This window comes from Astyanax mexicanus, chromosome 11 (assembly GCF_023375975.1).
Source record: "Astyanax mexicanus isolate ESR-SI-001 chromosome 11, AstMex3_surface, whole genome shotgun sequence".
Lineage (NCBI taxonomy): Eukaryota > Metazoa > Chordata > Actinopteri > Characiformes > Acestrorhamphidae > Astyanax > Astyanax mexicanus.
Window position 1 is genome coordinate 112,501 of NC_064418.1, and position 15,000 is coordinate 127,500.

Genomic DNA, 15,000 nt, shown 5'->3' on the forward strand with positions numbered 1-15,000 from the left:
CTCTATCTAATTACTTTGGGATGAGTTGTTGTGGCAGAATCAATCATCTAATCAATATCGGTACCTGATTAGAAGCTGAGATAAAAAAATAGCTAAAAATAATTGAAAGTTTATACCCAACCAGTTAACACTGGAACTGGGAGATTAATAGAGCTACATTAGCCTTGTTGGAGACGGTGTATTTTTATTGTATAAGAAATGGCTAATATTAAATAACTGTGTGTGTGTGTGTGTGTGTGTGGCAGGATGTGAGCTGTAATGAAATCACCGCTCTCCCTCGGCACATCGGACGACTCCGAGCTCTACGGGAACTAAATGTGCGGCGGAATCTGATCTGCGTTCTTCCCGAGGGTAAATTTACACATCCAATCACATCCGGTCCTCATACTCGTACCTGTGTGAGTGAGTGTGTGTGTGAGAGGGTGTGTGAGTGTGTGTGAGTGTGTGTGAGTGTGTGTGAGTGTGTGAGAGTGTGTGAGAGTGTGTGAGAGTGTGTGAGAGTGTGTGAGAGTGTGTGTGAGTGTGAGTGTGAGAGAGTGTGTGTGAGTGTGAGTGTGAGAGTGTGTGTGAGTGTGTGTGAGTGTGAGTGTGAGTGTGTGTGAGTGTGTGAGGGTGAGTGTGAGAGTATGTGAGTGTGTGAGTGTGAGTGTGAGTGTGTGTGAGTGTGTGAGGGTGAGTGTGAGAGTGTGTGAGAGTGTGTGTGAGTGTGTGAGTGTGTGTGTGTGTGTGTGAGAGTGTGTGAGAGTGTGTGAGAGTGTGTGAGAGTGTGTGTGAGTGTGTGTGTGTGAGTGTGAGTGTGAGAGAGTGTGTGTGAGTGTGTGTGTGTGAGTGTGAGAGTGTGTGTGAGTGTGTGTGAGGGTGAGTGTGAGAGTGTGTGTGAGTGTGTGAGTGTGAGTGTGAGTGTGTGTGAGTGTGTGAGGGTGAGTGTGAGAGTGTGTGAGAGTGTGTGAGAGTGTGTGAGAGTGTGTGAGAGTGTGTGAGAGTGTGTGTGAGTGTGTGTGTGTGAGTGTGAGTGTGAGAGAGTGTGTGTGAGTGTGAGTGTGAGAGAGTGTGTGTGAGTGTGTGTGTGTGTGAGTGTGAGAGTGTGTGTGAGTGTGTGTGAGTGTGAGTGTGAGTGTGAGAGAGTGTGTGTGAGTGTGTGTGTGTGTGTGAGTGTGTGAGAGTGTGTGTGAGTGTGTGTGTGTGAGTGTGAGTGTGAGAGAGTGTGTGTGAGTGTGTGTGTGTGAGTGTGAGAGTGTGTGTGAGTGTGTGTGAGGGTGAGTGTGAGAGTGTGTGTGAGTGTGTGAGTGTGAGTGTGAGTGTGTGTGAGTGTGTGAGAGTGTGTGAGAGTGTGTGAGAGTGTGTGTGAGTGTGTGTGTGTGAGTGTGAGAGAGTGTGTGTGAGTGTGTGTGTGTGAGTGTGAGAGTGTGTGTGAGTGTGTGTGTGTGTGAGAGTGTGAGAGAGTGTGTGTGAGTGTGTGTGTGTGAGTGTGAGAGTGTGTGTGAGTGTGTGTGTGTGTGAGAGTGTGTGAGAGTGTGTGTGAGTGTGTGTGTGTGAGTGTGAGTGTGAGAGAGTGTGTGTGAGTGTGTGTGTGTGAGTGTGAGAGTGTGTGTGAGTGTGTGTGTGTGAGTGTGAGAGTGTGTGTGAGTGTGTGAGTGTGAGTGTGAGTGTGAGTGTGAGTGTGTGTGAGTGTGTGAGTGTGTGAGGGTGAGTGTGAGAGTGTGTGAGAGTGTGTGAGAGTGTGTGAGAGTGTGTGAGAGTGTGTGAGAGTGTGTGTGAGTGTGTGTGTGTGAGTGTGAGTGTGAGAGAGTGTGTGTGAGTGTGAGTGTGAGAGAGTGTGTGTGAGTGTGTGTGAGTGAGTGTGTGAGAGTGTGTGTGAGTGTGAGAGTGTGTGTGAGTGTGTGTGAGTGTGAGTGTGAGAGAGTGTGTGTGAGTGTGAGTGTGAGTGTGAGAGAGTGTGTGTGAGTGTGTGTGTGAGAGTGTGTGAGAGTGTGTGTGAGTGTGAGAGTGTGTGTGAGTGTGTGTGAGTGTGAGTGTGAGAGAGTGTGTGTGAGTGTGAGTGTGAGTGTGAGAGAGTGTGTGTGAGTGTGTGTGTGTGTGTGAGTGTGAGTGTGTGTGTGAGTGTGAGAGTGTGTGTGAGTGTGTGTGAGTGTGAGAGAGTGTGTGTGAGTGTGAGTGTGAGAGAGTGTGTGTGAGTGTGAGTGTGAGAGAGTGTGTGTGAGTGTGAGTGTGAGAGAGTGTGTGTGAGTGTGAGTGTGAGAGAGTGTGTGTGAGTGTGAGTGTGAGAGAGTGTGTGTGTGTGTGAGTGTGAGTGTGAGTGTGAGAGTGTGAGTGTGAGTGTGAGTGTGAGTGTGAGAGAGTGTGTGTGAGTGTGAGTGTGAGAGAGTGTGTGTGAGTGTGAGTGTGAGAGAGTGTGTGTGTGTGTGAGTGTGAGTGTGAGTGTGAGAGTGTGAGTGTGTGCACCAGCGTTCACAGCGCAGGAGATCTAACGTCTTACTGAACTCTGCTTTATTCTGCACTGAGGAGTCTGAATAACTAATAATAATAATTTAATAACAGTAAAAACAGTTAAAACTGGATTGGGGTTTTGTGTAAAATTGTAGTTTATTGTAAATAAATCTAGTGACTCTAATTTATTTACAGTGTTTGTAAATGGAATCAGAGGGCATTTCTGTGATTATTTACATTTTAAACCCATCAGTGAATCTATATGTGCCCATGTTTGTACATGTGGAGTTTTATGAGTGAAATATTGATCATTTGCACAACAGGCTCCAGTTTTACTGTTGGAGAATCACCTTCCACCTGACTAGAGATGCGTTATCATGCGTAACATCGTGGTGTGAATAAACAGAGTAAATCCAGGAACTACCTGCATACAAAACCCATATTATTACCATATTAGGTTTAATCACATACACTAAAACACCAAACCCCCTCTAATCAAGTTTTACATCTTAAACTTTTAATTGAGCAGAAAACTAGTTTTAGGCCTCAGTTCTCACTTATCTGCAGGAAACTGTTGAGCGCCACCTTGTGCTCAGATTGAGAAGTTAAATGATGAAGCTGAGGTTGCGGTTGGTTAAACATCACATGGAGCTCATGGGATCTGGTGTTAAAATCTCTTTAAATATCAGAGTTAAAGTGTGCAGAGACTCCGGCTCTAATGCAGTAAAGAGAGCATAGTTCTTCCAGCAGCTGATTCTGGAGAAACAGGCTGAATTTCTGCAGTTCGGCTCATTTAGAAAAGTATGCTGAGTGTTTAAAAATAGGGCTGAGTTTTCCCTCGCGGTCTGAGGAGCAGATTAACAGCCTGAGTTTAATAAGAACCGTCTGTCTGACGCCGCTAACGGAGCTAACGCCTGATTTACTGCTGCAGTGTTTCTGTAATCACTCCACAATCATTTCTACACACTGATGAGCCTAAACATTACGACCACCTCAGCCTCTGTCTGGAAGTCGTCCTGTAGTTTCTGCTACCAAGACCTGATCACATCAAACATGACTATAAAAATCTGCTGTTAAATTACTGTGTAATATACTGTTTATACTTTTAGAGTTTAAATAAAACTAACATCCAGTTCTATTAATATCTACAAGTTCAAATAACATTAATATCCAGTATGAATTCTTTTAATATTGATATTCTGCTATTCATGAAGTTATAAATTTATTGTATATATGTAATGTGATTTACTGTAATGTTATGTTGTATTTTGAATATCTTGAAGATGGCGTGAACGTTCACAGTCAGCTGCCGTTTAGAGACGATCCCTCAGCATGTATAATTTAGTGCTCACTTTGCAGATGGTCCCTTATCTAATTTATAAATCAGAAGGTTAATTGGGCCTCAGTAAGTCAGTAAGTGGGTCATTCAGAGTATCTCATCTTTTCTTCCATTTTCTCTGATTATTCTTACAGTTATTCCAGAAAATCTGTCATTTAGTCTAAGAAATATATGCTGTTAATTATCAAAATATATTATTAATGTTTCCTATAATTTTAGTGTGAATAAATGGAGCTGAACTATTGTATTATAAAAGCTTTTTTATAAAAGTGTTGATCTAACTAAACTAATCTGAGTGTTAAATAATAGTTTTTGTAAAATTTAATATGCACCAATCAGTGCAAAGAAAAATAAAAGTGCAAATTTAAAGGAGCCACTGAAAAATGCAGATCAGAATTTGATTAATATTGATTTTTATAACATCAGGTCCATCAAATGTTTTAAAAGTGATTTTAAGTATCTTGGGTTCAATTAGAACCCAATTAACCCAATTAAACGTAAACTTCCAGACTGTAACTTTAAGATCACTCCGCCCCATAACAGTAACCCATAACAGTAACCCATAACAGTAACCCATAACGGTAACCCATAACGGTAACCCATAACGGTAACCCATAACGGTAACACATAACAGTAACCCATAACAGTAACCCATAACGGTAACCCATAACAGTAACCCATAACAGTAACCCATAACAGTAACCCATAACAGTAACCCATAACAGTAACCCATAACGGTAACCCATAACAGTAACCCATAACGGTAACCCATAACGGTAACCCATAACGGTAACCCATAACGGTAACACATAACAGTAACACATAACAGTAACACATAACAGTAACCCATAACGGTAACACATAACAGTAACCCATAACAGTAACCCATAACGGTAACACATAACAGTAACCCATAACAGTAACCCATAACAGTAACCCATAACAGTAACCCATAACAGTAACCCATAACGGTAACCCATAACAGTAACCCATAACGGTAACCCATAACGGTAACCCATAACGGTAACCCATAACGGTAACACATAACAGTAACACATAACAGTAACACATAACAGTAACCCATAACGGTAACACATAACAGTAACACATAACAGTAACCCATGACAGTAACCCATAACAGTAACCCATAACGGTAACCCATAACGGTAACCCATAACGGTAACCCATAACGGTAACCCATAACGGTAACCCATAACAGTAACACATAACGGTAACACATAACGGTAACACATAACGGTAACCCATAACGGTAACCCATAACGGTAACCCATAACAGTAACCCATAACGGTAACCCATAACAGTAACCCATAACGGTTACCCATAACAGTAACACATAACAGTAACACATAACGGTAACCCATAACGGTAACACATAACAGTAACCCATAACAGTAACCCATGACAGTAACCCATAACAGTAACCCATAACAGTAACCCATAACGGTAACACATAACGGTAACCCATAACGGTAACACATAACAGTAACACATAACGGTAACCCATAACAGTAACACATAACAGTAACACATAACGGTAACCCATAACGGTAACACATAACAGTAACCCATAACAGTAACCCATGACAGTAACCCATAACAGTAACCCATAACAGTAACCCATAACGGTAACCCATAACAGTAACCCATAACAGTAACCCATAACGGTAACCCATAACGGTAACCCATAACGGTAACCCATAACGGTAACCCATAACGGTAACCCATAACAGTAACACATAACGGTAACACATAACGGTAACCCATAACAGTAACACATAACAGTAACACATAACGGTAACACATAACGGTAACCCATAACGGTAACCCATAACGGTAACCCATAACGGTAACACATAACGGTAACCCATAACGGTAACCCATAACGGTAACCCATAACGGTAACACATAACGGTAACCCATAACGGTAACCCATAAAGGTAACCCATAACGGTAACCCATAACGGTAACACATAACGGTAACCCATAACGGTAACCCATAACGGTAACCCATAACGGTAACACATAACGGTAACCCATAACGGTAACCCATAACGGTAACCCATAACGGTAACCCATAACGGTTACCCATAACAGTAACCCATAACGGTAACCCATAGCGGTAACCCATAACGGTAACCCATAACGGTAACCCATAACGGTAACCCATAACGGTAACACATAACGGTAACCCATAACGGTAACCCATAACGGTAACCCATAACGGTAACTCATAACGGTAACACATAACAGTAACCCATAACGGTAACCCATAACGGTAACACATAACAGTAACCCATAACAGTAACCCATAACGGTAACCCATAACGGTAACCCATAACGGTAACACATAACGGTAACCCATAACGGTAACCCATAACAGTAACCCATAACGGTAACCCATAACAGTAACCCATAACAGTAACCCATAACGGTAACCCATAACGGTAACCCATAACGGTAACACATAACGGTAACCCATAACGGTAACCCATAACAGTAACACATAACGGTAACCCATAACAGTAACCCATAACGGTAACCCATAACGGTAACACATAACAGTAACCCATAACGGTAACCCATAACAGTAACCCATAACAGTAACCCATAACGGTAACCCATAACGGTAACCCATAACGGTAACCCATAACGGTAACACATAACAGTAACCCATAACAGTAACACATAACAGTATTAGACTCTATCCTGATGTAAAAGTTTTGTCTTCTGACGTCATGAACAACATTCAACCTGAAATGAATGTCTGTTAACGTTGGTGGCAAACTCAGCCAGGAATAACTTGTGCCATAAAGAACATATATTTATACAATTATTTACTCTTCATTTGACCTTTTTATGTTTTTGATTATTGTGAATGATTTATGGGTGTTTTTGTTTGTTTGTTTCAGATCTGGCTGATCTACCTCTGGTAAAGTTTGACTTTTCCTGCAATAAAGTTTCTACTATTCCCGTCTGCTACCGAAAAATGAGCCGACTGCAGTCCCTACAGCTGGAGAATAACCCACTGCAGAGCCCCCCGGCTCAGGTACCACCTCACATTATATTTATACACTGATTAATGAGTCTAAACTGTGTGTCTCACAGATCCAGTTATCAGTGGTGGATAGCGGGACTGACGGTGCTCTAAAGAGGGTCCTGAGATTAATCTGTGTGAGATTAATTTAGACTGTGGAAAGTTATACTGCTGTAAAACTCCTTTTCACCATCACTGTGCACACACGCATCTAGACTGGAGCACGGAGTGATGGAAGATCTGTTCTGATGAGTAATTATGGGTTTTGATGGGTTCTGATGGGTTCTGATGACATGCATGTGGAGGAACAGTGGTTCAATGGTCATAATGATTTGGTTCATTAGTGAACGTGCTGTATAGAGTTTTGCACTAGTAGTGTTTATCAGTCTGATCCGGTTCTGGTCTGTTTCTCTCAGATTTGTATAAAGGGGAAAGTTCACATATTTAAGTATCTGAGTTTGGAAGCCTGTCGGGGCGACAAGATGCCGGATGCCCTTTATCTGCCCGTCATGGATCGTCTCAGCCTATCACGGCCCTCCGCTGGCAGGTCAGTCTGTGAGCTCAGATTAGCTCACCTTTTTTTGGCCATTTTTTCTCTTTTTCACACTTTAACCAAGGACAAATAAATCAATAAATGATGAAAATGCAATGATGCATCTACAGGCAGTGAGGAGAGATTATAATAAAATTCAGGGTGTGTGTGTGTGTGTGTGTGTGGTGAGTGAGTGTGTGTGTGTGGTGAGTGTGTGTGTGTGTGAGTGTGTGTGTGTGTGAGAGACAGGACTCAGGAGAATGATGTTAATAGGCAGCACTGGCAGAGAGAGAGAGAGATATTGAAGGAGTGAGAGAGTGAGGGAATGAGGGGGTTAATGAGAGAACATTAAGAGTTCGCAGATGAGAAGGATAAGCTGCTTCACTGTTTGCCTTTTACTCTCTCTCTCTCTCTCTCTCTCTCTCTCTCTCTCTCTCTCTCTCTCTCTCTCTCTCTCTCTCTCTCTCTCTCTCTCTCTCTCTCTCAGTACGGAGGACATCGATCAGCATAAGAAACTTGACAGTGACTCCGGTGTCGGCAGTGACAATGGAGACAAGCGGCTTTCTGCCACAGAGGTCAGTTTGTGCGTGTGTGTGCGTGCACATGTGTGCATGTGTGTGTGTGTGTGTGCATGTGTGTGCGTGTGCGTGTGTGTGCGTGTGCGTGTGTGTGTGTGTGTGTGCGTGTGTGTGCGTGTGTGTGCATGTGTGTGTGTGTGCGTGTGTGTGTGTTTGTGCGTGTGCGTGTGTGTGTGTGTGTGTGTGTGCGTGTGCGTGTGTGTGCGTGTGTGTGTGTGTGTGTGTGCGTGTGTGTGCGTGTGTGTAAAGATTGTGACTGGTAACATCTGTCTAGAATTGTTCCTGTGAGCTGGTGATGCTGGTTCTGTATGAACAGGGCAGGTCAGACTATAAAACATGTTTATATATAAAGTTTTCAGTTTGTTAATTTAAACAGAGTTTTTGTGTTGTAATAGGCAGTAGTGTGTACTTATTTTGTGTTTGTGCTTATTGTGTGTGTGTGTGTGTGTGTGTGTGTTTCAGCCGTCTGATGAGGACAGTCTGAGTCTGTCGGTGCCGATGTCCAACATTAGAGAGGAGGATGGATTAAGTAAAGATGACTCCAGTGATCAGATCAGCACATTAACAGGTAAACAGATACACACCTGTCCTCCTCACCCTCCTCTAACTCTGACCACCTGAGCACACCTGTCCCCTGAGAGGGGAGCCTGAATATGCTGTTTAACTGTATTTTGGCTCCTTCAGCTTAAAGCTTTCAGCACCCCTCCCACAACCTCACACTCTCCTGCTTCCTGTTGTGTATCTCCACTTCCTGTCCTGGTCACTGCCTCAGGTTAAGCCTGGTTCACACACACACACACACACACACACACACACACACACACAAGTTGTGCAGTGAGGCTGTGTTTTCTTTGCTGTGTGTCAGCACCACTGGAGGATGTTTTTCTTCCACTCCTTTCAGTTCCTGCAGCACTATATCTCACGCAAGATGTGTGTGTGTGTGTGTGTGTGTGTGTGTAGCAGACAGAAGCTCGTCGGACTCTCTGAAGGACCAGTTCACCTGTAGAGATCCAGCCCTCAGCGCTCGATTCGTCAGTTATATTAAGGTAAGGAAGTGTTTTAACTCAGTCAGAACAATATTCAGCTCAGACACTAGAGGGCGTTCTGGAGCATCTCCTCAATTAATGGATCTGAATGGAGCATTAATAAACATTTACACACAGTTTCATATTTTAAACTCTATTAAGCTCCAGCTATATCACTATCACTATTACTATCACTATTACTATCACTATTACTATCACTATCACTATCACTATTAGATCACCAGCCAGCTGTTTAATCACATTCACCCCCACTTAATAGGACTGGCTCAGGAGTGCCCTCTACTGTTTTTGGAATCTTTGGTACAGTGGAAAATAAGAGGCCAGGTTAAACAGGTTAAAGAAGGGATGATGTGTTTTCTTTACGTTTTTATTATTAGACTGTGTGTATCTGTAAGAGGTGAAGTGGATAGTGTGCGTGAGTGTGTGTGTGTGTGTGTGAGCCACTCTGACAGGCACTGTTTGATGGTTCATTATAAATGCTTACCAGTTAGTTCGTGTAGTCACATGATCAAGTGCAGCTGGAGACGGTGTGTGTGTGTGTGTGTGTGTGTGTGTGTGTGTGTGTGTGTGTCTGTGTGTGTGTGTAGGGTCGAGGAGTTGATTTTGACGAGCCGCTGAGGATAGAGGAGGACAGTAACTGGGCTGCAGATCAGATGTGAGTTTCTTTATTTTCTCTCTTTATTCAGATTTTCTGTTCTTCATTTATTTTTCCATCATCTCCTACCTGGTTGCCGTGAGCAACAGAGGCAGAAATATTCTTATATTTAATCTCTGATTCTGTGGGAAATACTGGGAGAGTAATCTCTCTCTCTTCTCAGGAAGTTTTATTATCAGTAATGGTTCTCTGATTCTGGTTTTTAGGTCTGTTGTTGAGAGAGTTTTTATAGAGAAACTCTATCAGTCAGGTACAGGAATAAGTGTCTCAGGTGTTTAACCAGGACTGTAAGATCACAGCTTCACTACAGAACCTGTACACCCGATTCATAACAAAACAGGCAGGTCGGGTTTACAGTGACCGAACCTTTCTCCTCTTTATCATCAGTTCAGGTACATTACAGGGTTTTTTGTATTTATAATTCCATGTATTTATCAATAGTCAATTTTCAGTTTTATGTAAATTTAATGGATAGTTTTATCTTATTATCTTGCATTATTATGATATCATTATATTAATGGAATAAAATTATCTTAAAATTATGATAACGTTGTTTATTACATTATGTCTTTGGAAGAATGTACCATCCAATCAAAACTAGTTATCTTGACGGGTCTAATTCTAACTGCAGACATAAATAATCAGAATATTTAAATTAATCTGTGTGAAGAGGTTCAGTAATATCTGGATCATGTGTTTTCCCACAGAACATGACTCACTGTATCTAAACATGTTTAATATAAGATCAGTCAGCGAGTCAGTGAATCAGTAAATCAGTGAGTCAGTGAGTCAGTGAGTCAGGGATTCAGGGATTCAGGGATTCAGTGAGTCAGTGAGTCAGGGATTCAGTGAGTCAGGGATTCAGGGATTCAGTGAGTCAGTGAGTCAGTGAGTCAGTGAGTCAGTGATTCAGGGATTCAGTGAGTCAGCGAGTCAGCGAGTCAGCGAGTCAGCGAGTCAGCGAGTCAGCGATTCAGGGATTCAGCGAGTCAGCGAGTCAGGGATTCAGGGATTCAGGGATTCAGCGAGTCAGCGAGTCAGCGAGTCAGGGATTCAGGGATTCAGGGATTCAGTGAGTCAGGGATTCAGTGAGTCAGGGATTCAGTGAGTCAGTGAGTCAGTGAGTCAGTGAGTCAGGGAGTCAGTGAGTCAGGCACGATCAGAAACCACACCCTCGGTTTCGAGATGACTGGACTCCAGCTCCTGATGGTCTGAGTGTGTGATGTTGACGCTTTAGCCTCAGGCTAATCCTCTTCTAGTGTTTTTACTACATCAGGAACTTCAGACCCCCCACATATTATTACTTTAACACTTCCCTCAAACTATCGCTTTAATGTACCAGAGTTTAAACAGGGTCTCTCACTGATCTACAGGTCAAAGGTTGATTTGATCAGCCCTCTGAAGGAAGCGGTGGAGCTGCTGCAAGACCCTGACAGGTACAGTTATATAAATATTATACAATTATCTCTAATGTGTTTTATTTCAATTAACCTTATTATTACTGCATTAAATAATTTGGACTGTGTGTTAGCGCTGATGATACTGTGTTTTGTGTATTTTCAGAGTAAATATGAATTCAGCTGAATTATCAGGAATTAAACTCTACCCTGTGGAGATGGTCACTGTGGACGAGTCTCTGAAGTAAAGCTGCATAACTTTACCTTAAACAATTAAAAAATAATAATAATGCTAAAAATAAATACTGCTATATACTGATATATACTGTGATTAACACAGTCATAAATAAGAATTTTCTAAACTATTCTATCACATAAAAAATTACCTGTTAATTATTCTGATATCTGAACGTTTTTAAATGTGTGTTTATACAGGCTGGTCTTGGTGTATTTAAACACACTAAATATATGTGTGTATTTATTCTCTCTCTCTCTCAGTGGGCGGGACAGTGATGATGGACAGGCGACACCGAAGGTAAAGATTTCTCTGTTGTTTTTTCTGTTGTGTTTTAAATCCTAAATTGATACTAAAACTGTTCAGTGATACGAAGCAGAGCTGCAATATATAATTTAACAGCAGTTTACAGAACGCTGTCCCATGACTTTGATTTTGGCTTGTAAAGGTAAAATCATTATTATAAATAGTCAGTACTTGTGTACGTTGTGAGGTGTTATCATGTGAGTATCCTGACGGTGGTCTATATGGGGTTTACGGGGTTTACGGGGGTTTAGAGGTTTTAGGGGTTGCTGTGGTGTTGCTGTGGTGTTTCTGTGAGTGTTTTTGAGAGGTTGCTGTGGTGTATCTGTGAGGGGTTGTGAGTGGAGGCTGTGGTGTTGCTGTAGTGTTGCTGTGGTGTATCTGTGAGTGTTTTTGAGAGGTTGCTGTGGTGTATCTGTGAGGGGTTGTTAGTGGATGCTGTGGTGTTGCTGTAGTGTTGCTGTGGTGTATCTGAGGTTAGTGAGGTGTGGTGGTTGTTGTTGAAGGAGGGTCCGGATGGAGGCTGGGAGTTCCAGAAGAAGAGGCAGTGTATTCTGGAGCGAGCCCGGCTGGAGGCTCAGCTCGCCTGTCAGCAGTACGCCCGTCACATGGCCCACGAGGTAAAACCTGCGGAACCAAACGTTCCAGTCTAGAACCAAACGTTCTAGATCAAAACCCAACAACCCAACAACCCATTCCATCCGATTCACCACCCTGTAGAACATCATTCAGAGACGCACCGCAATTCATCCTGACGTTCAGTTTATAGTGTAAACAGATCCTCAGAACTTCAGTCAATCATCTAACCACGCCTCTCCTCATTCAGTGCTTTATTTATTTAATATATTTTCAACATTGTAGATTAATATTAAAGACAACAAACGTAGTAAAGTGTATAAAAGTGTAATTCCTCCACATTAATCTCCTGATCTAAACCTGATGAACTGAGATTAAGGTGATTTGAGGTGATTTAATTGGGATGAGCTGGAGCTTCACAGCGTGAAGGAAAAGCAGCAACTATTGTCTAAATAATATAAAACCACTGTTTTCAAAGAAATTGTTCAGATTAATGGACTCTGAGTACAGTGGGATACATTAAAGGCAATAATTAGAACAGGTATAAAAAAAAAACTATAATAATACTTACATAACTGTAAACAGGTGCTGTTATAAAAGGCTGAACTGGCTGTAAATGTTTTATAGTTAAATTTTTGAATTTCGGTGCATCTCTAGTTTGTGAAAACATGGCTCTACTACAGACATTAAATTTATTGCTGAGTGTTTGTTTATGTAAAATCACCATATTTTATTCGTCTTCTTTTCAGTTAATTATTTTAAATATCTCTCCATTCAGTCAAAGTGATCCATCTAGCTACATCTACCCTTAGCCATGGTGGTCATGTTTGTGTGTGTAAGTTGTGGTGTTGTGTGTGTGTGTGTGTATGTTGTGTTGTGTATTTACTGTATTGTCTGTTTCCTTGTGATGTTTTATAGATGTTAAATTCTATTGTCTATAATAAAGCTCTATATAGAGGTGTGTATTTTGTAGGGAACAGTGGGCAGGGGGACGGGATCTCTGAATTGTCATATTTGATTCCTTTTCGAGAATTTTTATTGGTTTATTCATTGTGAGACACAGTGTAAAGAACGACGAGATTTAGATTGTGTAAAATGAAAATGCACTCGACATTTTACAATGTTCTAAATTTTAGTAATCAATTCTTTATTGTTTTTTTTCTTTACTTAAACTGTATGAGTGAGGAGGAGGAGGAGGAGGAGGAGGAGTGATCTGAGAGAGAGAACTGAGGGAGGTGTTTGTTGAGAACAGAGACTCATTGTGTCTCGTCACAAATCCCTGTTATCTCTGGGATAATCATCACAACACACAAAGCCAAGCAAGAATTTACACAGTTTCTTACTAAAAGACATTATAATCATATTAATCAACCAGCTTTACCATCAAACTGTCAAAAAAGTAAATTACTGTATTTATATGGTGCTTTTATACAGAACAGAAGTTTTGAACAGGATTATTTTTCATTAAATACTTTTTTAATTTTTAAATTCTGACAAATATTTTTATTTAGTCTTAAGCTTTTTGATAAATTTGAATAATTATAAATTATAAATGCCATTGAAATTTTCAGTCACCATCTTTTGAAAGCTGTTTAGGAATTTTGAATAATTATCTCCGGTATTTTTAGTGTGGAACAGAAGAACCAGACGCTCCTCAGACATTAAACTGACCGAAATCTGAGCAGAGAGAAACAGAGCATCCAAACAAACCCAGCAAACAAAATGAAAGAGAACAAACCTAAAACAAACAGAGATCAAACACAGGCAGAAAAAACAGATATAAAACACTCTTTATACAGCTGAGGGGAGGAGGCAATACTTCGCAAAGTGAGAGCTCAAACAGACGGGTATTTACACACCAGAGACTAACGGCTAATCGGTGCTACAAACCTCAAAGTCAGGTAACTGTGAATGTGGGATCTGTCTCTGATTGGCTGGAGAGAGCACGTGACAGAAGGTCCAGTGGAAGGTGAATTGTGGGAAATGTAGTGAAAGGTAATTGTAATCATAAATAACTAACTGGAATTTAGAAAAATAGTTTATTCTAAATCTAAAATGTAGCTGAAATCAGTGTTTAAAGTAGAGATTCTGGTGATTTTGTTGACTGACGGTGTGTTTATTATCTTGTTTATTTTGTAGGCGGAGCTAATGCTTCAGGAGAGGTCTGATGATCATCACACACATCATATACAGAAGGTGCCTCCTTACTGTCGACAGTGCATCACTGCTGAATATTTACAGTATATTTATATTCTGTATTAAAGGAATAAACTGTGTATGATGTATAAAACTCATCAGTATGTTTCTATGTTTATTCGTTGTTTAATATTCTGTAAATTAGTCTGATATTACTGCAGGAAATGTGAGGGTTGTGTGTGTTTGATATTTCAGAGTGAAGTTCAGACCCCGGTTTCCTCGCCGCCGTTCAGCAGCCCCCCCTTCGGCCTCAAGCCGCGGTCAGGTGAGCGCCGCACTAACACAGGAAATCATCTCAGTTAATCCTCTTAATTCCTGATGAGTTATCTCTTATCATTTCACACCAGCCTGAGGATCACAGGGCTTTATTTAAAGGTATGATATGATTGTAATAAATAGCTGAAGTGGTTTTAATGAGCGGTTAGTAAATCCTGCTCTGTTAGACGTGAGCAGGAGAAGCGTCTCCTATAAAACAGGCCGTTTGCCCCCCGTCCTGCAGCCTGAACGTTCCTCGGACGTTCCTCAGACGTTCCCCAGCGCGTCCCACTAACCCCTGCAGCTCTGTTCGCTCTGTTAGCCTTGCTCTTTATGTAGCATTAACGTTAGCATTGATGTTAGCTCTGTCTGTTTAATATGTAGCGTTACTGATTAGCTTCAGAC

At 41.4% G+C, this 15,000-nt stretch overlaps 1 protein-coding gene across 5 annotated transcripts in view; it reads left to right on the plus strand.

The window, feature by feature from the left end:
* Positions 1–15,000, plus strand: part of lrch1 (leucine-rich repeats and calponin homology (CH) domain containing 1) — a 46,841-nt gene that overhangs the window by 18,193 nt on the left and 13,648 nt on the right. For 4 of the 5 annotated variants that reach the window (XM_022662493.2, XM_022662496.2, XM_022662497.2 and 1 more), the window contains exons 4-16: positions 246–351; positions 6,698–6,834; positions 7,239–7,369; positions 7,842–7,929; positions 8,395–8,500; positions 8,893–8,978; positions 9,566–9,633; positions 11,007–11,069; positions 11,197–11,274; positions 11,529–11,565; positions 12,075–12,188; positions 14,284–14,340; positions 14,536–14,605. In XM_022662493.2, coding sequence (XP_022518214.2) covers positions 246–351; positions 6,698–6,834; positions 7,239–7,369; positions 7,842–7,929; positions 8,395–8,500; positions 8,893–8,978; positions 9,566–9,633; positions 11,007–11,069; positions 11,197–11,274; positions 11,529–11,565; positions 12,075–12,188; positions 14,284–14,340; positions 14,536–14,605 — 1,141 coding nt within the window. The remainder of the gene's footprint in view (positions 1–245; positions 352–6,697; positions 6,835–7,238; positions 7,370–7,841; positions 7,930–8,394; positions 8,501–8,892; positions 8,979–9,565; positions 9,634–11,006; positions 11,070–11,196; positions 11,275–11,528; positions 11,566–12,074; positions 12,189–14,283; positions 14,341–14,535; positions 14,606–15,000) is intronic. The other variant, XM_022662495.2, reaches the window with a different exon arrangement.